Consider the following 26,376-nt stretch of genomic DNA (forward strand, 5'->3'; position numbering starts at 1 on the left):
AACAAGACCACTCTTATGGAATGATGGAATCCCTTTAATGACTGAAGCACAGTATTAAAACAATCTACAGTATTATTTCCTTTTTAAAGGGGACACACACACACACACACACACACACACACACTAAAATTACCAAAATTGTAAGCTAAACAATTATATATATATATATATATATATATATATATATATATATATATATATATATATATATGTATGTATTAGGCCCCGCCCTCGTCCCCTTCTTTCTTGTCCTTCTTCCCGTCCCCCTCGCCCTCAGTCTCCTCCTCGATGTCCCGTCGCCTCTTCCGGTTGTGTGTTCCGGGCCGGTTTTTCAGCAGAGGTAAAGGCTCCATGCCAAGGACTTTGTGGATCTGACGGAAAGCCAGCATCCTCAAGGCATGCTGCGGGGAGGGAGAGAGGCAAAGATGCACACAGGGTTAGGATTCTGAACCCTACATATCTTTAGGTACCAGGCAGAATCATTCCCTTTCTAACTGGGCCTTTAGCTTTAAACTACTCCTGCTTTCCCAGCACACTGTGTTCCCACTTCATTGCTATTTCGAAGTAAGTGAATAGCGTTCACATTTTAAGGCTATCTATAAATGACTTCTTGAGGGTGGAGCAAACATTTCCAAATCAGCTTAGAGCAAAAAGTATATAGACAGACATTAATGAATTGTTGGTGCTACATGAAAATGTTAATGTTTTCTATGGTTTCTCTTCTATGGTATAATGTGTTTATGTTTTGTTTAGGTAACAAGCGACTCCTCCTCCTCCTGCTGCTACTACTAAACTACACTGTCCTAACTCAGAGGAATTTCTAGGTGAGTGCTAACAATTAAGGCTCCCTTGGCTGACGGAGCAAGTTCCAGATTTCTGGATCCTGGCGCTGGTTGACATCAAGAGAAGGCAACGAGCGCCAAATTGCAGATCTGCCCTCGCGACAAAGGAAGGGCAGGACATCCTTTGGCTAGAGAGAGACGGCAAGCAGCCAACTGCTAGGAGAAGAGGTTCCTTCAGTTCAACCCTCTATGGGCTCTGACACACTGAAGAGAGAGAGACCAAGAGCTGTAGCGCACCCAAGTGCAAGTGAGCTAGGTGCCACTTGGGGAAGCAGGTGGTCCTGGCGAAGCCTTTCATGATTCCTATAAGCTTAGTTTTAAGTTCACAAGCCCCACAGCAGAGATAGGGAATCTCTGGTCCTCCAGGAGCGGTGGGGCTCCTAACTCCCACCAGCCCTAGCTAGCATTGCCCATGGAGATGCCTGGAGGGCTGCAAGTTCTCTCTGCCTGCCCTGCAGGGCTCAATGCAAAGAGCCCAAGGCACTACCTACCTGGCTGCTGGCCGTGACGTCCTCTCGCTGCTGCCTGGCCATGCTCTGCAAGGCATCCACTGGCTCTTTCTCACAGGGGTCTTGGAGCCCTGGGCCATCTGCAGGAAAGCAGAACATGGTGGCACGGTTATGCGTAGGAAGGAGGCAAACTTTCCCCCCTTTTTATTTTTAGCAGCCTGACTCCACTCCCAACCCAGATTCAAAATACACAAAGCACAAATCCAGAAAATTGGAACTAGAACACAGTGGAAGTGGTTTTCCAGAACCTTCTTAGGGCTGCATTTAGAGGAATCTTGTGGGAGAAGGAGGGGAGGGGTGAAAATGGTTTGGTTTAGGGACGGATGGCAGCCTTGGGCCTCTGAAGAGCTAACACATCGCCCTCTGGTGGCCACTGGCTCTCCAGGCTTTCTGACAGGGCTTCCCTTCCCACCAGGCTCTACTTGGGAGATGCTGGAGATGGGGGCTATTTAGCACGTGAAGCATGTGCTCTGACCCAGAAGCTGTGGTCCTGCCCCAAAGCTGGTAGAAAGACTGCAATTGGCACAGCATGCAGAGCTGACCTGCCAGGAGCATCCCAGTGGCAAGGCACTCCAGGACCCGCCGCATGGCCTCCCCAGGTCCCAAAGGGCCCGTGGCGCTGCTCAGAGCTCTTTCCACCAGCAGCTCCATTGCCTGGAAGGGGGGAGATGGAGGAGAAGAAGAAGACAAGCTCTTATATGCAAAGTGCAGTTTATAAACATGTGAATATCTTGTTGAGAATGAAGTGTGCCTTTCTTAATGCCACTAAGCATTTTCCACAGATTTTATTTATTAAAAATAGGTATTGGCTTCAGACTATGGCCTGTCTGCACTATCCACTTAAAACAGTATCATACCTTCCCCCAAAGCATCCTGGGAACTGTGGTTTGTTAGGGGTGCTGAGAGGAGGGCACTCTTCAACCCAAAGAACTATAGTCCCCAGAGATCCATGGAGCTCCACTATTGGGGGCCATCACTGAAGAGGCCTCCTTTCCGAATACTGCCTCCCCCCCTCTTATACCCATGCAGAAGGGGCTCCTATGATGACCTGCGTGAACTGAAGCCAGCCCAACATATATAGTCTACTTCGCTTGCTAAAAACAAGACTCTGGGAATGGCCTAATCTTGTGATGTGCATCGTATTGATGGTTCAAGTGTGCGTCTGCCCCGCCCCGCCACCTTACCCAATCTGGAAGAGCGCCCCATGTTGGCACACGCTGGCAGAGGTCCCGCAAAACCCTGATGATGATCACACACGACTGCAGGCCATTGGCTCGGGCCTTTGTGGAGAGAGAAAAAACCCAGCTACCTCCATCTCGGATCCATGTCTTGAAAGAAAACGAATATGAACTGCCCCCCTCCACAACAAGCAAAGAACCTGGGTTGATTGTTCCAAAATGTCAGGGCACAAGAAATTAAGAAAAGGGGGAACTGGTGATACTCTAACAAGGCCAAGGGTTGTCTCTGAAATGGGTCACTGTGGATTTGAAATCATAAGATTTAAAGAACACAAAGTTAAGACTTGGTGGCTTAACTGGATCCTCCTTGTTGTGGGTCAGGGGGGCGAACACAGCCCTTGGCCACAGTCCTTGGCCAAACTGGCTTCTCTTACCTGGAACCATTTTGCATGGCGAAGAGCGGCCAGGGACTCCAGGCACTTATCCTTGTTCAAGGTCTCTGAGGAGTTGAGCTGAGGTTCTGGTGATGTTTCTAAGAAGGGAGCAGAAAGGGAGGGAGGAGGTGGAAGAGGCCGGCTGCAACCCAGTCAGCCAGAAGAGAAGGCAAACCATGTACCACTTTCAATTGCATAATGTGGTGCAACAATCAGCATGTTGGACTAGGATCACCTGGGAGACCTGGGCTTGAACTCCATCACGAAGCTCCCTGGGTCACCTTGGGCCAGTTTCCTCAACTTGCTTCCCTAACCTCACAGGGTTGTTGTGGAGATAAAATGTGGAGGAGAGAACCATATACACACCTTGAGCTCCTTGTAATAAACCATTTGAGCACCACATCTACAGGTAGTGGGGGGTATTCCTAGTCAGAGTCAGTAAAAGTCTCCAAATACCAGGTTGCTGGAATCACAAGTGGGGAATAGCTGCTCTTGTGCTATGGGGGTCCCATTGGGGCATCTGTGAAAGCAGGATGATGCCCTAGATCAGTGTTTTTCAACCTTTTTTGGGCAAAGGCACACTTGTTTTATGAAAAAAAATCACGAGGCACACCACCATTAGAAAATGTTAAAAAATTTAACTCTGTGCCTATATTGACTATATATAAAGTAATTCTCTTGAATTTTTCAATTTTTCCCACGGCACACCAGGCAACATCTCGCGGCACACTAGTGTGCCACGGAACAGTGGTTGAAAAACACTGCCCTAGATGATCCAGCCAGGCTTTTCTTGTGTCCCCATGTTCCACAAGGGGCAGATGGAGCAGGACAGCACCCCCTCCTCAACTCACAACACATGGGTGCACATGGCAGCAAGCAAAAGGCAGAGGCCCCTCCACACAGTGGAGATGCACCCACTGCATGGGGCACACCTTTCCTTTACAAGCCTGGGAACATTGGCCAGACATGGGGGCACCCAAGACGTCGTGTGAAACGGCTCTGGCAAAGGAGGGTTTTCCTTGCCATTTGCATTCAAACTGCATTCCCTTTTTCTTCCTGCTTTAATGGGCAACCACAGCTGGGGGAGACTTTTCTCGCGGGATCTGCCACTACAGTAAGGCTGCAATAGCAATTCTCTTTGCCTTCTCTCCCCCCAACCCCCAGCAGCTCCTTCCAGCTGCCCATAAATGGGTTGGCTTCAGCAACATTACAAAAGAGCAGGCATGGAAGCAGTATGCTTAGCCAGCGACAAACATCGATTCTAGCTAGGAAGACTTCCACAAATCACCCCTGGTCAGTTCAAAGTTCCTTTGGAGATGGTGATGTGGAGACTCGGTTAGAGCCAGAGCTGAAGGTCAGGTTATTTTTATTTTAAATGATACAAGGCCCAACCTTTTGATCAAATGATCTCCAAGGTGGCTTACAGCAGCTTATCACACACCACACAAAAGCATGAGCTCTTGGGGGTTAAGGGGTCAAAGCCTGTCTTTGGCACTCAGGGCTCCTGTCGCTGCATCCTCTGCGGAAACCGCCTTGCCTCCTGAGGGGGAAGCAAGATGCCAGCCGTCTCCCAGGGCAGAGAAGCTGGAGGGAAACAGGCTCACCCTTCCTTCTGGGGTGCTGCCCAGTGGTGGACCACAGATCTGCCCAGATGCCAACCCTTTCCCCTCCCCTAAACGGGGGGAAGGTAAAATAAGGGAACACAAACAGCACCAGCAGGATCTCCAGCTCTGTATGCTACACTGATATACATTAATTTCAGTGGGTCTACTAGTGAGTAAAATTTAGTTGAAGTGAATGCTGTGGAACACTCTTCCAGGAATCAGTTGGCAAACACCCTCAAATTTGAATTTCAGGTGTCTCTTGAAGACTTTTGTCATACTGACAGGCCCACACACTTACTTAAAAATTTTCTTGAGGACCCAAACGTTCTGCTCTGTTCTGCTTTTCAAGGTTTTCATGTTCCTATACACAACTCTGAGGTTTAAACTTTTATAAATAAAGTTCTGAAGACTCACCTGCATCTGTAGCGGCATCTTCTCTCACCAAGGGAGACGTCAACGAAACTGTGACCTGCATTTGGGGTTCTCTGCATGACGCAATTACAATATTGGCTTCCTCAGAGTTGGACAGCACTTCGTAACTGTCGCTCGTCACCTTCTGGGACAGATGAGGAGAAAAAGAGAATTCTATCAGCCTTTGAGGTATGCCCCCACTTCCCAAAACTTCTCTGACCATAGGGCTGCTGTCCCTGACGACAATCTGCCAGGAGTTGTATGCCAGTGGTGGTTGATGCTAGAGCAACAGACACGACTGTCACACACCAGAGGTTTCTACACACCACTGCTCCATCTAGCAAGCACGAGACAGTGGTGAGAGCTTGAAAGACACATTCCAGCCAGGCAAAGACACTCAAGGAGGGTGCAGGGCAGGCTGGGGAGAGTCCCAAAGCCAGGTAGTGAGGCCCAAGAGGCCATATCTTAGATTCTAGGATGTAAGCTCACTGGGAACTGAGACCGGCTTTTACTGTGGAAACTGTGCCATGCCTCTTGTCATTTGTTATACTTAGGTATTTTTCTTAAACACCCTTCCTCAAATGATTCCAGGGTGGTGTACAAAGTGCCACAATATAAAACCCAAATAATAGGCAGACTAAAAAACAGCAACTGAGGAGCAGAGTGAGACAATTCCAGCTCAATGTAAGATGCTAATGTGATCATTAAGGTCCACTTGGCATCTGTAAGGAGTCATTCCTTTAGTGTAGTAGCAGCTGTTATTTGGAACTCCCTGCCTATTGAAGTCAGGTGGGCCCCACCACTGTTTTCTTTTTACATCCCTGCTGGGAACCTTTTCTGTTTCAGCAGGCCCATCCAGACACAGGATTTGATTACACCTGGAATAGAAATTTAAAAACAAACAACAGCTAAAATATATAAAAATACACACATCCTACTCTCCAAAGGTTGGCAAGTCAACCCAAACCAACACCCTGATTGTGGAGCAGAGAGAGGCCTTCCTTACCTCCAGCTGCTGGGGCAGCTGCTCCGTGATGCTCTGAAGAAGAGCCAGGGTAGGTTTCTGGGCCGACAGCAGGATCAGGCGAACATTCCTGTCTCCGCGGAGAAGCAGCCCTTTTGCCAAGACGCCAACTCTCATTACCCCTTTCAGAACCCGGGGAGGGTCATCTGCCTTCCTGTTGAAAGGAGAGGGGCAGGAAAGGAAGCATGCTCATGAGGACTAGCTACCTAGCATGGGCGGTTAAATGCATCCAGCAGGGATGTCCAAGGCACTTCTGTGCTGCTGCTGCTTCTCTCCCCCCCCCCCTCGCAAGTAAGGGGAGCAGGTTATTCTCCAGTTGCTTGAGCTCGCCAGTTAGGTTTGGGATCTCAAAGCATCGGCCACCATCACAGGTATTGGGGGATAGGCTTCCAGTGAAGAGAAAACCCTTTTCAGCTAGAATGTTGAGATTCAATTTAGATTTTTTTTTTTAAAGCGTAAACTGAAGGAAAGGCAGCCTGGCCTCATGGTTAGGAGTGACTAGGAAGACTTGGTGACTTTGAGCCAGTCACCCTATTTCAGCCTGTTCTACCCCACAGGGTTGTTTGTGAGCATAATTCGAGTGAAGGTCAAGAACAGAGCATTACCCTTTCTCTTTACTGCCTTCCTCTTTTTCTGTTTCCTGCTCCGTCAGCCAATCAGAGACAAGCCTAAGGGCACGCTCAGAGTGAGAGACAACTTTCTGAATGGCCTGCAGCTCGTCTTCTGTCGGGTAGATGCTAGAGTGCTTTGTCATGATGTGGCGGTCGTCAGAAGAGTCCGGTCGCCGGGTGGGCTGAGGGAGATAAAATGGACAGACTTTAACTATCAATTTGGAAAGAGAGAAAAAGAAAACAGAAGAGAAACATTATTTCTATTGGATCTCGAGAATTCAACACTCCCAGCCGTACAAAGCTTCCAAGTATTTCAAGCCTGGCAAGGGAACATCTTAATAATATGGGCTTGGGAGACTCTGGGAAATGATGGTGGCTGAAGCTGGCACTCTGCTTTCATGGAAAGGCCCATCCATCTTGTCATTTCTTAAAGCCTTTGGCAGAAAACTTGAGAACTGCAAACTTGCCCTTTTAAATGTTGCTGTTCTACAGCAATGTTAAAATCTAAATATTTTTATGAAAGGCTAAGGCAGAACCCAGGACAGGAGAGAGGTTGTTGTCTGTAAAAACATTAACAGATTAACTCAGCAACCCAGGGAGATGGGCAGCATATAAATTATAAAAATATTATTATTAAAACTGCATCTGTTTGGGAACTGGCACTGACACAGTGCTGTAATTCATCCAATAGCAAAACTCATGTCTGTCTGTTAAAGATCCACAGAAAAGTTTGTGTTTTCTGCTGGTGTGGGCCAGGGGGTGTGGGCTCCACGCTGTCAACTAAAGTGGGCAAACAAGCTGAGGAAAAGGCACAGATGGAGAATCATAGTTCAGTGCGACATTACTGAGCCTTGCATGTGCCCCACTTTTCTTCCAACACAGCCAGGAAGAGAAACCAGAAGCACTCACTTCCTGGTTCACACTAACACAGTTTCTCATTATATCCAAACTGGGAACAGTGATATGTTTAAACTAGAGTTTGAGCCAAGAACATGGAACCTCCTGCCTGCAGCCCTAATTAGAACCAACACAGGTTCCTCTTCCACCCGCAAGTCAGTTTTCCCCACACGACAATCCCCCAGCCCCACCCCTGATGTCATAGTTCAGCCCACTCTCAGTGCCAATAACCTGGCTGGTTCTGAATGTGAGCCTCACCTTTGCCAATGTCAGAGTGCCAAACTCCTGGTTTAGACTAACCACAGTTCATGAGCAACAAGAAACTGGTCAGTTCAAACCAGTAAATGGATGCTTCCAGTTCCCCCTGGCAGCCATGTGAAGAACCGAAGAGCCAGGCTTCTTCAGGTCTAGCGTTACGTTGGAATAGATTCATGGTGTGATTCAGCTGGCTGGCTTTGCAGGGAGCCTGGGGTTTGAAGAAAATTCCACCCAAATCCGGATACTCACCAAGAGAGGGGGGACTGGCACTCCAGGCCTGCCCATGAGGGGTGGCGGGGGCCAGTCTGCCGCCAGGTGCCGCCGCCGCTGCTCCTCCCAATACAGCTGCTCCTCCTCCACCCGGCGCCAGTACATTTCTTCTTCATAGCGCCTGGAGGGGAAAGGCAGGAGAAATGCTGCATTAGAACAGCCTGGCTCTCTCACAGGAAGGAGGAACAGCAGCAAGCAGAGCCAGCAACTGACCAGCCAGGATTATGGACCAACAGCAGAAACCCCTCTGGACTTGGAGCTGTGGACTGTGTCTTTTTGTTCAGTCCATCCATCCTGGTCTGTCTCCAAGGCTCCATCCTCCTCCCTCTTCATTCACATTCTTCCTGCCCTGCCTTTTCAGATGCTCCACTAAACTGTGATTCCGCATTATAAGCACCAGCCTCAAGCTCATGAATTTCATCCTGCCTCCCTGCCTCTGAGGAGGACAGCAGAAACCTCGACCAAGTTCTCCACTGCACCAAACTCAGACAGAACTGTGTTGAGTTGGAACGATGGCTTGCTCAAAGTAATCAGGATCAAAATTGTGCTTCAAGAAGCTGGCTTGTTTAAACAAATAGCAGTTTAGCCAGACGTGTGCCTCCCCCCCCCCCCGGCCTCCCTTCCTAAGTATCTGGATGCAGCAAGGAACTGTGGTTAGTTCAAATAGCAAATTTCCAATCTCCTCCTCCTCTGAACGTAAAAGTGGGAAAATGTGAGACCAGAACTCATGTGAGCAAAGCTAAACTATGGTGCAGGGTTATGCCTCAACTGGCCTCTGCCTCCCCTGGCTTCCTGTTGTTAATCCTATACTGCCTTGTTTAGACTGTAAGCTGCTTAGGAAAAGAGACTGTCTATATTTCCTCTGGGTTTCTGATGGTCCTGGATAATATTGATAATATAACAACAACAAGAACAGCCACAAGAGGACTTCTTGCCCTCCCTCCCTCCCTCTTCTTCCACAGATAAGAGTATAGCCATCAACCTGCAAAAGGCCAGCCAGAGTTGGAACCCGACATTTAAGAGAGAATGGATCCAGCAGTACAAGGTAGCTTTTCCAGTCTCCTCCGGAGTCAGCCAATTCAGCTGAGCAATGTCTACACTGCCCGAGAGCAATTCTCCAAGGTTTCAGGCATGCAAAGAGGACGCTCCGCCCCGCAGACCCTTCCCCAGGACTCGCCTCATCTCTAGGTGCCAGCGCTGCTCTTCCTCTCGGTGCCTCTTCCCCAGGGACCGCAGCTGCTGCTTCTTCAGCTTCTCCTCGTGCAACTTCTGAGCTCGGTTGCTTGGCTTGATCTCGACTGGCAGGTCAGGATTGACTTTCTTCTGCAAGAGGTTTGTTGCCATCAGGCACAGAAGAGAGCAGAGGGCCTCATCCTGTTCAGTTATTGCTACAAGCTGTGTCAAGAGGCAAAGATCCAGAGGCACCAGGAACTTGGGCCCCAAATCATTTTCCATCCGCTTTCCCAATCCTGGTTCTCCAGATGCTGCTGCCCCAGGCAGCCTGCTCAATTCGGGAAGATTTATTGGCACCCATACGAAGCACACTTTCCAGGATTCTCTAGTGTGGGAATCCAGAACAGCTAACTCTGTATTTCAAAATGGTGGGCATTAACAGAGGTCCCTTCCTATCTTGCAGTCCTGACTTCCACCCTCACAGCCATCCGATACTGTGGAGACTACAATTACGGCTGATTTACAACTGTCAGAACTGACTTCCAGAAACAGGGCCTTGGGTCAAGGCCTCCCCAGCACTTCCATCAGCTGGGCAGGGAAGCCACCATTTCTTTTAATTCCTGCATTCCAGAGCAATATTACACCAAAGATATTGTTGGAAACCAAAATGGAAACTTCAAGACTCACCAATCTGCCTCTGACTGGAATGCGGGATGGGGGGCTGCAGAGGATGTGTAGAACAGAGGAGGGGAACCCCTCAGGCCAGGGGCCAAAGACTGCTTCACCCATTGCTGTCTTTGGCCCCTGCACCCCTCTCACAGCAGGTGGGTCTTGCCAGACAGGGGCTCCCCCACTTGGCCTGCCAACCTTGGAGGCCCAACCCACGCCAGGCCCTCCCAGCCCTCATACCTTGTACTGCAGCCTGTGCCGGCGACCCTTCAAGTGCATGTCTTTAGAGTTGGGGTCATTGAAGCTGCACTCACAAAGCTTGCAGTGGAAGCGGACCATCTTGCCTTTGTCATTGTGAACCTGGAGAGGTGCAAGATGCATCGTCTCAGCCAGTCCCTAGTCTCGAGAGGCAGGAAAGCTAAGATCTCCCCCGTGTGACAGAAACCAGGCCCTGAAAACCCCCACCTTGCCAGATCTTCCATAGGGAGAGTGGCTCTCGACCTCCAGATGCAGGGAGAGGCAGAGGGGAAAGCAGGATTGAGCCAAGGGAGCAACCTTGGAAGCCTGGCTCCAAAAGAGCTCGCCTGCACCATTCACAGTGGCTTGGTGGAAAAGATCTTTGAAGCAATTGAGTTCAACCTCCTACTCAATTAATATCCCTGACAGATGGCAGGTAAATATTTCAGTGAAGGAGGCACGTCCTCCCTTTCCCTTTGCTTTACCTCTTCAACATAATCGTGACCCACAGGCTGTACGTCCAGCAGATCCCTCAGACTGTCTCCGGAGCTGCTGAGGGGGGACTCATCTGCTGGCCTTGCGGCTTTCGGGGGCACCCCTTCTGCCCCTTCCTGCTTTGCGCTTGTCACTTGAACTTTGCCTGCTCCTGATAAAACAGCCATGGAGGTTCTCAGATCTTGACCTGGCCACCATTTGCTTTTATGAAGGAACTTACAGGTCAACATGACCAGTGACCAAGTAGGTGGCCATGCATGCAGCAGAATGAGGTCCTAAAAATGGACTGTTGCAGATTTGGGGTGTGTGTGTCAGATTTTGGAATGCCTTGGGGTTATTTTAAAGGCAAAACCATTATTGCACTGTAGAGTAGGGTAAAATGGCACACCACACATTTAAAGTACATTTAATATACATGGTTTATATAAAATAATCCTGGGAGCTATAGTTTACAGATCTATAATTCCCAACACCCATAACAAATTACAGTTCCCATGGTTCTTTGGGGAAAGCCATGTGCCGTGAATGTATGGCGTGGAGGAGGCTTAGCCCTCCCTGGTGTGCTAGGCAGCTAATTAATAAAGGAAATAAAAGGGAACCAGGCCTCATGGAGTTTGTCTTTGCCAATTTCACCCCTCCTGAACCCCTCCCCACCACTTCCCTATGAATAATACACAATAATGTGGAAGATTGCCTCTATTTGATGTGGAGAAATGCCCCTTCTTAGATCAAGAACTGGTGGCCCTCCAGACACTGCAGAACTACAACTCCCAGCCTGCATTGCCAATGGTCAGGGATGATGGGTGTTGTATGTCCAGCTACATCTGGAGGGCTACAGCTTCCCCCTCTCCCACCTGCAGTCAGGAATAGGGAGTCCTCTCTCCCACCTCACCCCCCTGCCTGTGCAGAGACATCACTCCCCTGAGAATGCCTCTCTGCCAAGCCTCTCGCCCAGCTCCCCTCGCCACAGTTCCTACCTGGAAACAATAGCTTTGCCTGCCCCAGGGGCTTCTTTGCAGAAAGCGGCTTGCTCACGCTGGGTGTGCTGTTGGCTGTGCCCACAGCCTGCTTTGCCAGCACGTTGGCCGTGGTGGAGACAGGGGGGTGCAGAGGTGGCTTGCTGGCAGAGCCATTGGCAGGACTCACAGAGACGCTGAGCACCATGGGCTCGATGGAAGGGATGGGCTTTCCCAACTTGGTGTGCAGCTTGAGGACCTGGAAGACACCTGTCCTTCAGTGGAGGGGAGACATGGCCCAGCACAGGCTCCCCAGGAAGTACTTAGGAAGGGTCACCTCACCAGGGCTTGACTCTGGCCAGAAGCAGCTGATGCCCCTTGGGGAAGGCGGGGGGGGGGGGAAGGAGGCAGAAAGGCCAAAGAGAGTGGGAGACAGAGGCAGTCAACTAATGCTCACTTTGTCCCTATGTTCCCCCCAGGAGAAGGAAGACGGAGGGGCCACCTCCTGGAGTGGACCAAAGTCTCCCACAAGTTCCTACTTCCCGGTGCCCCCCCCCCCGCGCTTCCCAAAATACTCTACCTTTTGGTGCTTGGCTCCTCGGATATGGGCCACGTAAGCATCTGCCCCGGTGCAAGAAACATCACAGAGCTCGCAGTGCAGCTGGGTCTGGACCCCCCGTGGGCCGCTGCCCCCCGCCTGGCTCCCTGTTTTCAGTGCCGCCTCCTTCTTTTTGTGCTTTTGTCCTTCTAGGTGCTCCCGGTAAGTCTGCAGGGGGGTGGGAGGAAGGACATGGCAGGATCCTCTTGCCCCGAAACGTTTTTATGGCCTACGGCACGTCTAAGAAGTGGAGAGCGATCCAGGATGGGCTTTGTGTTGGTGCAGGGAGGTGAGCTGTGTCTGGAGGTGGTGCAAAGAGGCATTATGGCACTCTGAAGACACATTCCGGCCCTGCAAAAGCAGTCGAGGAGAGGGCTGGTCAGGGTGAGTGAGGTGCGAGGCCTGCGGAGAAGGCACGGCTTGGGGAAGAGTCCCAAGGGCTGCACAGAGAGGCCGCAAGAGCCGCATTCAACCCCCAGGCAGGCCTAAGGTTTCTCAGCCTTGCTCTAATGGGAGAGGAATGTCTTTTATGGAGAAGAGCTCTGTCCACAATGATTCCCTGTCACAGCTAAAGAGAACTGCTATGTTCAAAGGACGTAGATCTGAAAACCATCATTTTGCAGAGTAAACAGGGGACAGCTGCTGTATTCAAGGACTGTTTGGATGGGAGGGCTTTCCAAAAGCATCTGTTATCCTGATGAATACAGAACAAGGAGCTAGAGGAACCATTTGTACAGTGCTTAGTAAATTTGAGGTGCTTTGTAAACAACCCGGGCAATACAAGCCAGCCTGGCACCGTAAACCAGGGGCAGGGAAGCTATGAGGAACCCTTTCAGCTCAGTGGTCCATATCTGTCTTGGATCCTAGCCTTGTGGTCCAAGTTCGACAAGACGGGTGGGATCACCTGGTGCCACAATGAAGTCAGGACACTAGGCATTCTGAAGTCCTGGCGTCAAAGCACAAGGCAGGGCTTGCAAAGAGCTTTCACGTTCCCTGAGGCTTCGCCTTTACCTGTTTTCTGCAAGCACTGGCTGTGAGAAAGAGGATTCCCTTTCGGGGAGTCACTCATGCAGCTGATCCAGCAGCTTTTGATCAGCCAAAACCTGCTTTCCCTTGCCTATGAGCCATCAGGATCACACTTTAAGGCTTCCAGTGGGTTCATTGATAGTCCCATCTCCACCACTAACATCAAGGGTGGCGCAGGCGGTTGTGGTTTGGGGAAAACGGCCTCACAGTTTGACCATCTTGTGGGTCAAGTTGGCCCTGCTGAAGACCAACAGCATCTGCGTGGTCACGGGCTCCCTGGAACATATCTGCATAGAATCTATACCTCTGGTTCCTGCCTAAGGTCTGGTCAAGAGGCTCTGCTGCTGCTGGGGACCAGAGAAGGGCCTTGAGTGGGGGCAACTAAAAGATGGAACTTTGTTTCATGAGGTTTGGGAGGACTCCTCTCAGGGTGTTTTGCCGTTTGCTGAAAATGTCTCCATTTCAGGCAGGTACTTCTTTTATCAGGAAAAAACTGGTGCCTTTGTTTTATCTCAGCCACACCATGAAGCACATGGCTTCCACCACGGAATCCTGGGAACCCGTCACAATTCCCAACTCCCTTAAAAAACTACAGCTGCCAAGATTTTTTGGGAGGTAAGACATGAGCTTTAGATTTGTATTGTGGCCTATATTTTATGCTTGGCTTCAAGTGATTGTTAAGGCACCCTGAGTAGCTCATCAGGAGGCAGCAGGCAAATCTTTGCCAAAAAACCAAAAGGGAAGAAGCAAGACTCACCTGGGGGCCTGCACAGCTGATCTTGCAGATCTCACAGTAGTGAAGCTGAGGCTGTTTGGGGGGCCCTTTGGGCTTGAGGGGCTTGCTGGGGTACTGGGGCTTCTTGCTGTAGCTGCTGGTGGAGTTGCTGCTGACTCCGTCGCTCCACAGTGAACCCCCCATGGACTTTGGATGCTGCTGCGTGGGAGGCGGGGGCTGCGGCGGCGGCGGCAGGGGCTGCAGCTGCGGCTGCTGCACGAGCGACGGCTGGGGGGGCTGGTAGTAGGAAGTGCTGGCTGCTGCATATGCAGTGGTGTCATAGTTGGAGTAGTTTGACCCTGGAGAAAGAAGCACCTCCTGTTGATGCAGAACGAGCAAAGCAGGGGCAGGCAACAGCCATTCCAACTCCCATGAGTCCCAGCCAGCCTGGCTAGCGATCAGGTGAGTTGGAGCCCAGGTTCCCCAGCCAGCAGCATTTCTTTACTACTTAGAAGAGGCACTGTCTCCTGAGAAAGGGGATGTTTCCTAGAGCAGGGATGAGGAAACAGGTCAATGTTGTTGAGACTACCAACTCCCATCAGTTGCAGCTGGCACGGTCAATGATGATGGGAATTGGGGCCACACAGGCTCTGCACCCTTGTGGTAAAGGAAGTGGAAAAGAGGAAGCAAGGCCTCCGAGCAGCTCTTACCAGAGTAGGATGCAGGAGAGGAGTTGTAGGAGGAAGAGGAAGGGGCGTACGACTGGATGGAGGAGGCAGAGATGTTCTGCTGGCATGTCGTGGAGGTTGGGTAGCTGCTATAGGATGAGGAAGCAGTCACAGTCTGGACAGGTTTAACGGGGGTCACTTGTCTCTGGGGCTGGCTTGGACTGTACACGGCCGGAGGCTGGCTGTAGCTGCTCTGGGAGTCTACGAAGGACAGAGAGCAGTCGCTGAAGACCGGAGAGCAGTAGGCGACTCCTGCCCAGATTCTGCCTGCCTGAGCTCTTTGGGCTTTGTCTGGCTTCCATCCAAGTAAATTCTGCTCAGAGGAGACCCAGTGAAACTGAAGAACATGACTAAGATCCATTCATTTCAATGAGTCTAAAGAACGGCTAACATACAACGTTTCATTTCATTTGCCTGACCAGATTCCTCAGCATCAGGGAACAGCAACACATAAATAAAGCACCTTATTTTATTTCTACCCTGTCTTTCTCCCAGTGCAGGACACAAGGCAGCTCCCAGCACAAATCTAAACAAGCACACAATAAATATAAATATTAAAAAACAGTTAAATAAGCAACCCTTTAAAAATGCAGTACTGAAACATTTAAAACCCTTTGAAAGCACACACAAAAACCCAACAACACTCAGCCTCAGAAGACCATCCACAATAGCCAGTTGGTGGCAAAAGGCATGGCGAAATAAAAGAGTCTTTGCCTGCTGGCAAAAGGAAAGTAGATGGAGAGCCAGCCTAGCCAACTAGGCTGAAGTGAGTTCCACAGTCTGGGAGCAGCCACCAAGAAGGCCTTGTCTTATGTCCTCACCAACCATGCCTGTGAAGGTGGAGGGGCTGGAACCCCCCCCCCCCAAGGATCTCAAAGCCCAGGCAGGCTCATATTGGGAGAACCGGTCCTCCAGACAGCTTCAAACCTCTATTAACTGTTTACAAATGAGTAATTGCACTCATCTTTATTCCACCAGAAAGCAAACTTCTTGGTTCTATTAAACCAGCTTAAAAGCAGTGTGAGATTGCAAAGCAGAACAGCTCAGGAAGGGGGCAGCTTAAGATGACCCCCATCACCATGCCTGCTTCCCAAAACTTCCCTGTTACCAACACAGCTGTTACTGGAAACTACTTCACAAACGCTTTCACAAGCTTCTAGTATTCTGAACACGCCTGCACAGTGTTTTTTTTTTTTCTATTTGAACTCACTCGAGTGGTAGTACGAGTCCGTGGCCACGTGTTGGGGCTGCGTGACCACCGTCTGGTAATATGGTTTGGTCTCATAGCCGCCTGCTGTTGGGGATCGGCCGTAACTGTAGCCATCCTGCCAAAACAAAACTTGGCTGTCAATAAGCAGGTGAGGGCAACACAAGCCGGCCGGATGCCTTCCACAGGGCGACCCAGAACACAAAACATCTTTTGGCTGATAGGAGCCTTTTCTGGGTGGCTTATTTAAGGTAGCTTCAATAGATTGGGGGGGGGGGGGCAAAAGCCTACCCCAGGGACACTTTTACACACTTTCAACTGATTCCTCCTAAGACAGGGATGGAGACGTTTGTATCCTCCCAGGTGCTGAAGCTCCCAATTTAGTGCAGCAATATCTGGGGAGCCAAAGTTTCCCCATACCTGCTGTAAACAAACAAGGAAAAAATGCTCCCGTACGAAATGGCAGATAGTCCAGATGGTTCTGTTCTGCCTCTCCTGCCAAAAGCAGTTTGCCTCTGCATGTTAGTTGCTGGGCTCCAAGTGGGAAGAGGTGCTGCTGGTTGGTCATGTCCTGCTTCCCGGCTTCCCAAAGAGGCAGGTGGCTGCAGCTGTGAGAAACAGGATACTGGACTAGATAAGCCTGACACCAGAGGACGTTTCTTGTGACTTTAAAATAACCCCAAGGAATCATCTGATTCTCCAGGAAATGTAACGTGTTGGGGCAAAATTTCTCAGATAAAAACCAGAGCAGCAGTTTTTTTCCCCTCCTGGAGAGACCATCGAACAAAATATTGAGAAGCCTACTGATTGTTTCCAATAGGACACATTTGTTTCCTGTCCTGAATAGAAGTACTGGAGTAAAGATCCCCCTGGGGGTTTCCAAATGACAACATTATCCAGGAAAGCTAGAGACATAACTGTGGCTCTCTCATTCCACTCAAGCAAAGTGGAGCAGTCCAGGATCTACATGGGAGCCCTATTATTCCATCCCACCAGAAGTCCTTCCTTCCTGTTTGTTTCCTCCATATTCCCTCTGCAATGCAGTTTCTGATCAGCTCGAAGAGGCAGTATATTAATTGTTAAAATAAATGGATGCTTAAAAAAAAGTTATTCCAGGTTGTACTGCTTGGGGGAAAGATTCCGGTAGGTAGCTGTGTTGGTCTGATGCAGTTGAAATAATATATATATATAAATAAATTGTCCAGTAGCACCTTAGAGACCAACTAAGTTTGTTCTTGGTATAAGTTTCCGTGTGCATGCACACCTCTTCAGATACACTTCTTCAGTTGCTTGGGGAAAAGAATTCTCCCCCTAGCTGCTCTGAGAGCAAATTTATAGCTTGAACCATATCCATATAGCTACCGGTATGTGTGTGTGTGTAGCCCACTAAAGTCAGAAAGGAATTGATTTCACTTGCTCTCCAGAACAGTTGCTGTATTGGTCCATTGGGTAAGCCGGCCAGAGTGGCTGAGGAAACCCAGCCAGATGGGTGGGGTATCAATAATAAAATCATCATCATTATTAAGGTATTTATTTGAGGTGTTAGGGCAGGGGTAGTACCTTTGTGGGGGACACATCATGCTCCTTCTGGGGTAGTTTGTCCACCTTTGGTCCCCACCCTACACTCAGCTGTCACCTGCGGCTCCTAGAAGCTGTCAGCATGTGACAATTCTGGGTGTCACAATTTAAGAAGGATATTGACAAGCTGCAACGAGTGCAGAGGAGGGCAACCAAGATGATAAAGGGGTCTGGAAACCAGGCCTTATGATGAATGGTTGAAGGAGTTGGGGATATTTAGCCTGGAAAAGAGGAGACAAGAAAGGAGATTCTGACTAAATATCAGGAAGAACTTTCTGACAGTAAGAGCCATTTGACAGTGGAACAGACTCTCTTGGGAGGTTGTGGACTCTCCTTCCTTGGAGGTTTTTAAGCGGAGGTTGGATTGCCATCTGTCAGGGATGCTTTAGATGAGATTCCTGCATTGCAGGGGGTTGGGATACCTTCTAAGTCTATGATTCTATGACAACAGCCACATTCTGTGAAACAGCCTTGATGGGCTGGTTAAACCAGGTGAGGGTAGCTAATAGGCCTCAAACCCCTGGTGAGTTAGGGACTTCCCCTGCATGTCAAGACAGGCTCCAGCAGATTAAGTGGACAAGACCAAGAGGGGGTCAGAAGGAGGTTTTTGCATGTGTTGCAGAGGGAAGTGAGGGGCAGGTGGGGCTCATACACCAGGGAAGAGACCCCATCTAGAAAAAGGAAAACTCTGATCCTAAACCTCCGCTGCCTCAAGGGATATCTTCGGGAGAAGTAAAACCTACACAAATCTGGAGTGGAATCTCTAAGACAATTAGACGGCACCTTGTACACCTCTTTCCAGCAACTTCTGCAGCTAAGCTGGTGCTCGGCTTTCCTTTGGACCCCATCAGCGAGACCAATAAGGGCGTCTTGTTGTCCGGCCCAAGACCCCCAGACCCACTGGCCAGGCTTGCGCCCTGAGGAGGTCACTTTGATGCTGCTAACACAGCGTTTAGACTTCACCCCCAGAGTGGCAATCCATTGTCTCTTGAGACAGATGGATGCCAACAACATATATTAGCATGACTAAGTTGTGTTCATAAAAACAAACCATGCGGACAATGAAACAAAAATTCACCATAAAACCAAACATAATCCGAAACACTACATTAAAATGCCTGCTGGAATACAGAAGTCTTTGCCATGTGCCTTAAGTTCAGCAAGGATGATGCCTATTTCATCTCAGGTGGGATGGAGTTCCAGAGGCTTGGGCCCAAAATACTGAATTAATGGCTTCTGGTCATTGCATGCCATGCGGGATCACCAACAGAGACTCCTCCAAAGATCCCAGGGATCACTAATGGGTCAGCTGATCCTTAAAATAACCTGGACCCAAGTTGCTAAGGGCCTTGGAAATGAATACAAGAACTAAGACATTGTCCAGCCCAACCCAGCACAGCTCTTTGTCAAGCCTCATTGTAACAAAGATATAAACTAGACGTGTTTGGAATGGTCAGATTCCAACCCCTTTTTGTATTTATGGCAAACACTCACTATTCTCCGTCTCCCACAATTATATGCATATTAGACATAGTAAACATGCACTGCAACAGCTTTGTAAATAAGCCCACAAATGTTATAAGCCTGAAAAAAATATTAGCCTGTAGGGGACTGGATGAGCATGGAGGAGGTCCTCCTTCTTCCAGCAGACCACCTAGTTTCTATTCTAGGTGCAGATGAGGGATGGGCGTCCTCTCCCTCCCCTGCCAACCTGCTCACTCACCTGCATGGAATTTACTGACACCTATGGGAAGGGAGAAGAGAAGGTTCAGGAGTAAACCCAACACAAATATGGAGTGGAGCTCCTAAGACAGTAGGATGGTGCCCTGTACACCTCCTTCTGGCAACTGCTGCACCAAGCTGGTGCCCAACGTCTTGCTCTACTTTCCTTTGGGCCCCATCAGGGAAGCCAAAAGGGGGGGGGGGGGTTTGTCGTCTGGGCAGCCCAGGACTTCCAGACGCTCTGGCCAGGCATGTATGCCAGGGAAGTCACTTCAGTGCTGCTAACGCAGCAGTTTGCAAAGAGCTTCCCCTCACCTTGTTTTCCTTTTACACACATGGTGGAGGAGCATATAAAGCAGTCTCCGCAGTGTTTAGTGGTGCAGCCCCTCCTCCCACCTCATTCCACTGCACATATGGGATCCTGGGACAATGCACACTTTGGGCCCCACAATTAAATATGATGAAAAGGCTCATTATTGCCAATCCGTTCTCCTGAAAGACAGCTGCTCATTATGCCAAAACCTGATCACCCAGTGCCAGACGTTCCTGGTCAAGGACCTTGAGGAGCAGGCAGGGCCACCTGCCACCAGTGCTAACTAAGGATGCCCCAGTGCAGGAAGAGGAGGAAGTGGAGCCATCCTACAGTCCTCAAGAAGACTGACACCAAAAGGCCCTGGCCAAAGAGCAGCAACAGAATGTGGACTCACACAGTCATCACACAGAACTGGAGGAATCAATCCCAGGAGCTTATTTGCCACCAGCAGCTGCGGTTAGGCTTTGGTCTGGGTGGCGGGGACTAGCTCATAAAATGTGTGCCTCTTGCATGAAACAACACAGGTCTCTGGCTCTTGATTCTGGGTCCTTCCCCCACCTCCTTCCTGTGTTGCCCCTTGCCTGGACATACAGCTGAACGATTCCCCGTACCTGACCATGGCGTTCTGAGGCAATGCCGCACTGTGAATCCCATTCTCTTGGGAAGTGTTTGGGACTGAGACCCTAGACCCAGAGAACACCCCACGGAGCAGGACAATAATAAAACACCAATATGCAAAATACTTTTATTCCAGCCCCTAAAATATCAGGGATCGGGCACCTGTGGCCATCACTCCCATCATTCCTAGATATTTGGAATGCTTGTTGTGGCTTATGGGTCTGGAGTCTAACAACATCTGCAGGGCCACTAGTTGCCTACCCTGTGTTAAACCCAACCCACCAATGTGAGGATACTGATTAGCAGCTACCTGATAGTTCTGGGTGACAGTAGGCTGGGGGGTTGGCTCTGGTTGCCGCGTCCCATAACCGTAGTCTTGCGTTGACGGTGGCTGGTAGCCCCCATATGCTGCAGATGCCATAGACCTGGCCGCCTGTAAAGCTGGAGTATAGGCAGGGGCCACAGGGTGCTCTATCGCAGGGCTCTGCTGGACTGTGTAGCTGGCTGCTGTCACGGGATGGGAGTAAGCTGGAGCAGGCTGGGTGCTGAAAAGGAAGACGACAAGTGAGAGACCGAAGAGGTTGAAAAAAAGGTGGTGGCCACTAAGGGAAAATGCAAAACAATGAAAACATAAATTGTATTTGTAAATCCTGCCTCCATTCAAATGAAAGTTTTATTGATCTTTTGTAGTTTTAAATCATGGTGCTTTGTATGTTTAAATACTGCCAGATGTTTGTTCTGCTTTGTATGCTGCCTAGACAATCTTATTGGTGGGTGGCAAGTATGTAAAGTTAACAGCACAGCAACAAGCAGGTGGATTATCAATGAAATCAATATAACTGTAAGGGATTTCCCATGATCAAAACCGTCCCCACCAGAAGTTCATCTCGGATGAAGTTAGCCAGGTCTTCCTTTGCAAGCCACCAAGAAGACCTTCTCTTTTTCTCCCTCTGGTTCCTGCTGAACGTACTTCAGCTGCCAGTGAGACAGAAAGAAGGCCCTCTCCTTAAACCCAGGAAAGCAGGACCAAGTGGGTTTTTTGCAATACAGGTGTAAGAACAATACCTGCAGGTAAGAAATACATATTGGAAATGGAATGGGAAAGCAAATATTTAATTTAAGGCCTTGGTGTGGAATCTGGCAATGTTTTGTGAGCTCCTTCCTCACTTCCCATGACAAATGCCTCCTCTATGTCCCAGTCTGTGGCATACATAGTTTGTCTCCAAACCAGAATCAGAAGCCACTTTGAATCCTGGTTTCTGATCATGGCTTGAATTCAAACCAAGGTAAATAGTAACAGAGCTGGCCTGATTTGGATGTTTGCCACAAAGCGGAGGTGGGAACGGGCAGGGAGACTGAGGCAGTCCTGTGCACATTGTTCACTGTCTTTCATTAAATCCACTCTCTTGTTTCTTTTATGTCTGACATGCCAAACAAACAAACAAACAAAAAAACAGCAGCCAAATCTTGTACCATAGAGCTGGGAAGCATTCAGAAAAAGGGCAAACAAAATAATTAAAGGGGCCGGAGCAACTCCCCTTTGGGGGAAGGTTACAGCCTCTGGGCTTTTTAGTTTAGAAAATAGTGAAGGGAATGCATGATAGAGGTGTCTCTGCATGGAGGGGAGAAGGCAAGTGCAGAGGTTTTCTTCCCTCTAAAATACAGAACCCAACAGAGTCTTCAAACAGAGCTTAATGTTGCAAGATTCAGGACAGACCAAAGGATGGACTTCTTCACAAAGCACATGTTTAAGCTATGAAATTTGCTGCTACAAGATGTAGTGGTGGTTATCAAGCTTGATGGATTCAGAAGAATCATAGAGTTGAAAGGGATCCCGAGGGTCATCTGCAACGCAGGAACCTTTTGCCTAACATGAAATTTGAACTCACAACCCTGAGATTGAGAGTCTCATGTTCTACTGACTGAGCTATGCTGCAAATAAATTAAATACAATGAGCAATCTCCTCCCTTCCCCCAACTAAATAAAGACACACCCCCAGCAACTCCAAAGTGCCCCATGATTTCAAAATTTCTGACTTGGCAACCATAACGACGACTGGTAAGTTATTACTATTTGTTAGGACACCAGCAGCGTGTTTGCTGTAACAGACTGACAGGGATTCTGTGCTGTGAAATGGTCAGGTGTTAACTTGAAAGGGAGCCTCACCCTAACTCTTGGCCACTTTACGCCCCCCACCTGGACAGACTCTAGGGAGCTTCTCACACTTGGGGTGTCCGCCTACATGCCAGTCACACTCTACCAGGCAGCCCTTTCCCAACCGGTGGTCCAATGATCTCCAGCCCACATTTGCTCCCTCCTTCCCAGCACATGGTATCATCGCCCAGCAGTAGCAGGGAATGGTCCCTGCAGCCAAACAGCAGCAGGGCCACCCCCTTCACCTCGAGCTGGAGAAATCCAGGGAATGATGGTTACAACTCTCTCCAGGATCAGAGAGCCTACTTTCCACTACTAGTCACTGGTGAACAAAGGTGAGAGGGGGCCATTGCCTTAGTGCCTCACTTGTGGAATTCCCATAGGCACTTGATTGTCCTCCGCAGAACAGATGATGCCAGACCAGCCATGCTCTTGTGCTTTTTTGGAGTGGCAATAAAAGCACGAGAGCTGTCAGTTGTTTGTTAGCTCCATACACCTGTTGCTGAAGCTGCCCTGAAGGTGGGTACACTAGAGGAACCTCTGCAAGAAGCAAAGGGCAGTAATGAGAAGCAGGCAAGGAAAGCAACCAACACCAAAGCTAAAGGGTTGGAAAAACGCTTATCAAATCTCCAGATTCCACAATCAGATTTGCAGGGGCCAATTTGTGTTGGTGACTTTCCAAAAGTGAAGTCAGAATGACCAAGAACAGCAGAGAATAAAAACCAAGGATGGACTGGCTCACTTGAGAGATTTTCAGCTTGAAAGTGTGGAAGCTACACATGATATCTTTCACTCTTTGGAAAGAAGTGAGCTAATTTGAATTTGGCAGGGTTCCCCTCCCCCCATTTCTGCCCTACAAGAACAGAGGACAGAGTAACCAATTCATGTTGTTAGAACAGGCTGTCCAGCGTTTGTGTGCTGCCAAATATATTCCAGAAGTATTCTGCTTCAGTTTCCACCATAAGAATATCATGTTTTAAAGTACCACATGTATGGGAAAATATTTTCCCACAGAAAAACATCTTGAGGAATATTGCAGTTCATTCCTGTTGTTCAACCAGCATATATTCAGAATGTATACCGGTAATATGTTAAGAAGCAACTGACGCTACAGAGTTGGAGGGTTACAATAAGAACTATTCTAAAGCCACTGACAGCGTCAAGGTGTTGTGAGGTTGCAGCACCTGCTCTGGGTGTAGAGACCAACATGGGAGAGACATGTTGTTTTGCAGCTGAGGCAGATGAAGGGGCTCAGTTGTGTTGCTGCAGATGCACCAGGACATTTCTCCTCCCAGCGGTCATTCCTCCTCTGGTCAGTGGTATAGATACATGACTTGACCGCCTGTGTCCAGGCACTGAGTCCAGGCACTGAGTCCAGGCACTGTGTCCAGGCACTGAGAAGGGGACCATCATCAGCCTACCTGGCAGGGCTGTTGCACGGACAGCTCAAGCTAGCGCATGGCAAGCATTGTAGAAATCTGTCCTCCGAGCCTCCTTTTCCCTTTCTGACCACAACGGGGAGGAGAAGGGAGACTGCGATGCCCACACTGACCTACCTGTCAGGGTTACTGTGAAGAGCCGCTTAAGCCATGGCGCCCCCCGCGCTCCAGGCCGCTTGCTGCTCTGCCTCTCGCCCCCTGGCAGCGGCCCACCTGGCCGGGCTGTTGTGCAGGAGAGAGAAAGGGCACGCAAAGGAGGCGGGGCGTCGTCCAGATCCCTCCCCCCGGGCTGCCCTTGCCCCCCCTCAGGCGTAGCCCGTCAGGCGCACGTACCTGTACGGGGCTCCGGCGCCGGCCGCGAAGCCGTAGTAATTGCTGGCCGCCATCTTGGCGTCTCCGCTGGGCGCCCGGGTGGGAGAAGCGGCGGCGGGGGGAGAACGGAGGGCGCGCGAGGCACGCCGGGAAACGGGCGACGCGCGAGCGAGCCGGCCGGCATCCGAGCGTGCGTGCGTGCGTGCGTACGTGTGACGTCGCTCCGTCTCTCAGCAACAAGCCCCGTCCCCTCAGAGTTCCGTTTTGAGTGCGACTTTCAGGACAGATGGTTCAGAGGAGTCGAAAGGGAGGGTCCTCGAGGACCATTTCGCCTTGGGCATCTGCTTCTCAATAGCAGCCATGGCCTCCAAAGAAAAGAGGGACGTCCTGCTTCTTAATAATAATAATAATAATAATAATAATAATAGTAGTAGTAATAATTGGCGTGCCTGGCGTGCTCTGGTCCATGGGGTCACGAAGAGTCGGACACGACTGGACGACTGAACAAGTAATAATAATAATAATAATAATAATGATAATGAAATGTAGAAAATTCATTGGAAGTCTCCATGTTAAAACAGGGCGGATGTTGCCGCCGATGCCATTTTGGGAGAGGAAAGCAGTCGCCAGAAGCGCCTCTATGTTGGAAGTGGAGGGGGCGGGATCTCGGCGGAAATAGACTGCTCTTTTCGTGGCTCTTGACCAATCACAGGCCGGGTTATGGGCGGGGCCAGCCGCTGGACTAGGGGTCAAAGGTCGGAGAACAGCGGTTAAGGGTTGGGGTTATGGGATATAAAGGTCAGGTGGGAGCTGAGGCCCCTTGCCCCTTGGTGCTCTTTCACTCCGGCTCCCGACACCTGCTGTATTTCTGACGGGGGACAAGGTGGTTGGACCCCTGCAACAGTGGCCAAAAACAAAAGTCAGTTGAATGATATTGGCACGTATGTGTGTGTTTTGAAAACTTGCAGCTGAAGGCTCATCCTGAGCTCCGGCTGCTGACTTTTCCTCCACCTCCTCTTCTCCCCCCTTCAGGCAAAGCTTCTCCCCTCCTTCTCCTTCCCCTTGTCGCAGCAGAAATTCAACAGAGCCCAGACAAATCCGAGAAATAGCAGAGGGGCAATTTTTCCCCCCTGCGAGGAGAATGCTAATACTGAGGATAATCATTAATAATAAGAATAATAAGAAGAAACCAGAGGAAGGCCAAGGCCCCTCAGGCGACTCCTCCCTGAGGGGATTTTTGAGAGAGACGAGGCGCCCCCCTCACGAGGGAGACCAGCGCCACCCAACGGCCCGACTAGGCCCGACTGCCCTCAACCAACACGGCGGTGGTGGCGCGTCTTCTGCCCTCCCCCTCCCCTCCGGTCCGTTTGCCTCTTTCCAGTCACGCTGCCCTTATCCAAAATGGCCCCCCTAGGACCCCCTCGCTCAACACACGCGCACAGCAGCAGCAACAACAACAATATAAACAAGAGGGTATTGCCGTGGGCGCCATTTTTGGAGAGGGAAATACTCGCGAAGTGGTGGTGGTGGGATCTCGGCAGCAATAGGTCGGCCTTTTCGTTGTTTTTGGCCAATCACAAGGCGGGTTGTAGGCGGGGCCAGCCGTTTGGCGCCTTTTTCTCCTCAGAGTTTCCCGCGCCTTTTAGAAGACACCTGAGGGAAGCTTGCAAGTTTTGTGTTTTTAATACTGTATTCTGGTGGGAAATAATAATAAATTATTATAATCATTAATTTTAAAATTATTATTTTATGGAAGTTTGTAATTGTTACGTTTTGTTGCGTTTTTAATATTCTTTTGGGAGCCGCACACAGTGGCTGGGGAATGATAATAAATTATTATTATTCATTTTTAAATTATTATTATTATTATTATTATTATTATTATAATAAAAGTTTTAGTGAAGTTTGTAATATGTTTTATTGTGTTTTAAATATTCTGTTGGTAGCTGCCCACAGTGGCTTGGGAATAACAATAAATTATTATAATTAATTATTAAAATATTATTATTGTTGTTATTATTATAAAAGTCTTAGGGAAGTTTGTAGTATATTATGTTTTATCATTTTTAAATATTCTGTTGGTGACTGGGAAATAATAAATTATTAACATTAATTTTAAAATTATTATTGTTATTGTTATAAAAGGCTTATGGAAGTTTGTAATTATTATGTTTTGTCGCATTTTTAATATTCTGTTGGGAGCCGCCCACAGTGGCTGGGGAATGATAATAATTATTATCATTAATTTTTAAATTATTTATTTGAATTGGGGCGGGGAAGCTCGCCTTGGCTACAGCAACTCCACAGTAGCTGCCTGGGAGTTCAGATCTCCATTGCTTTTCCCCTCAGGCTGCCTTTGTGAGCCTAACCAAGGGTGACCAAGCAATGTATTGAAAA

General features: G+C 49.3%; 1 protein-coding gene across 1 annotated transcript; it reads right to left on the reverse strand.

The window, feature by feature from the left end:
• Positions 1-218: 218 nt before the first annotated feature.
• LOC117039765 (zinc finger RNA-binding protein-like) lies at positions 219-24,103 on the reverse strand. Its single transcript, XM_033136949.1, has 19 exons — positions 24,001-24,103; positions 20,384-20,618; positions 15,846-15,960; positions 14,618-14,836; positions 13,950-14,266; positions 12,149-12,334; positions 11,590-11,827; positions 10,603-10,763; positions 10,121-10,240; positions 9,216-9,361; positions 8,018-8,159; positions 6,608-6,795; positions 5,985-6,156; positions 4,982-5,123; positions 2,964-3,061; positions 2,536-2,631; positions 1,894-2,005; positions 1,334-1,431; positions 219-401 (listed from the first exon to the last, which is right to left on the reverse strand). The coding sequence occupies exons 1-19, from the start codon at positions 24,051-24,053 to the stop codon at positions 219-221; spliced, it is 3,021 nt and encodes a 1,006-aa protein (XP_032992840.1). The 5' UTR covers positions 24,054-24,103.
• Between the last annotated feature and the right edge of the window lie 2,273 nt (positions 24,104-26,376).

The sequence above is a fragment of the Lacerta agilis genome, chromosome 18, assembly GCF_009819535.1.
Source record: "Lacerta agilis isolate rLacAgi1 chromosome 18, rLacAgi1.pri, whole genome shotgun sequence".
Classification (NCBI taxonomy): Eukaryota; Metazoa; Chordata; class Lepidosauria; order Squamata; family Lacertidae; genus Lacerta; species Lacerta agilis.

What these genes read in the sequence shown, in the direction of transcription:
- LOC117039765 (XM_033136949.1), bottom strand. Translation starts at nt 24,053, where the DNA reads ATGGCGGCCAGCAATTACTACGGCTTCGCGGCCGGCGCCGGAGCCCCG. An exon ending in GTCACGATTATGTTGAAGAG is followed by an intron (nt 10,241 to 10,602) that starts GTAAAGCAAAGG and finishes GCACCTCTCCAG; the next exon opens with GTTCACAATGACAAAGGCAA. An exon ending in AGCTGCCCCAGCAGCTGGAG is followed by an intron (nt 5,124 to 5,984) that starts GTAAGGAAGGCC and finishes CATCTGTCCCAG; the next exon opens with AAGGTGACGAGCGACAGTTA.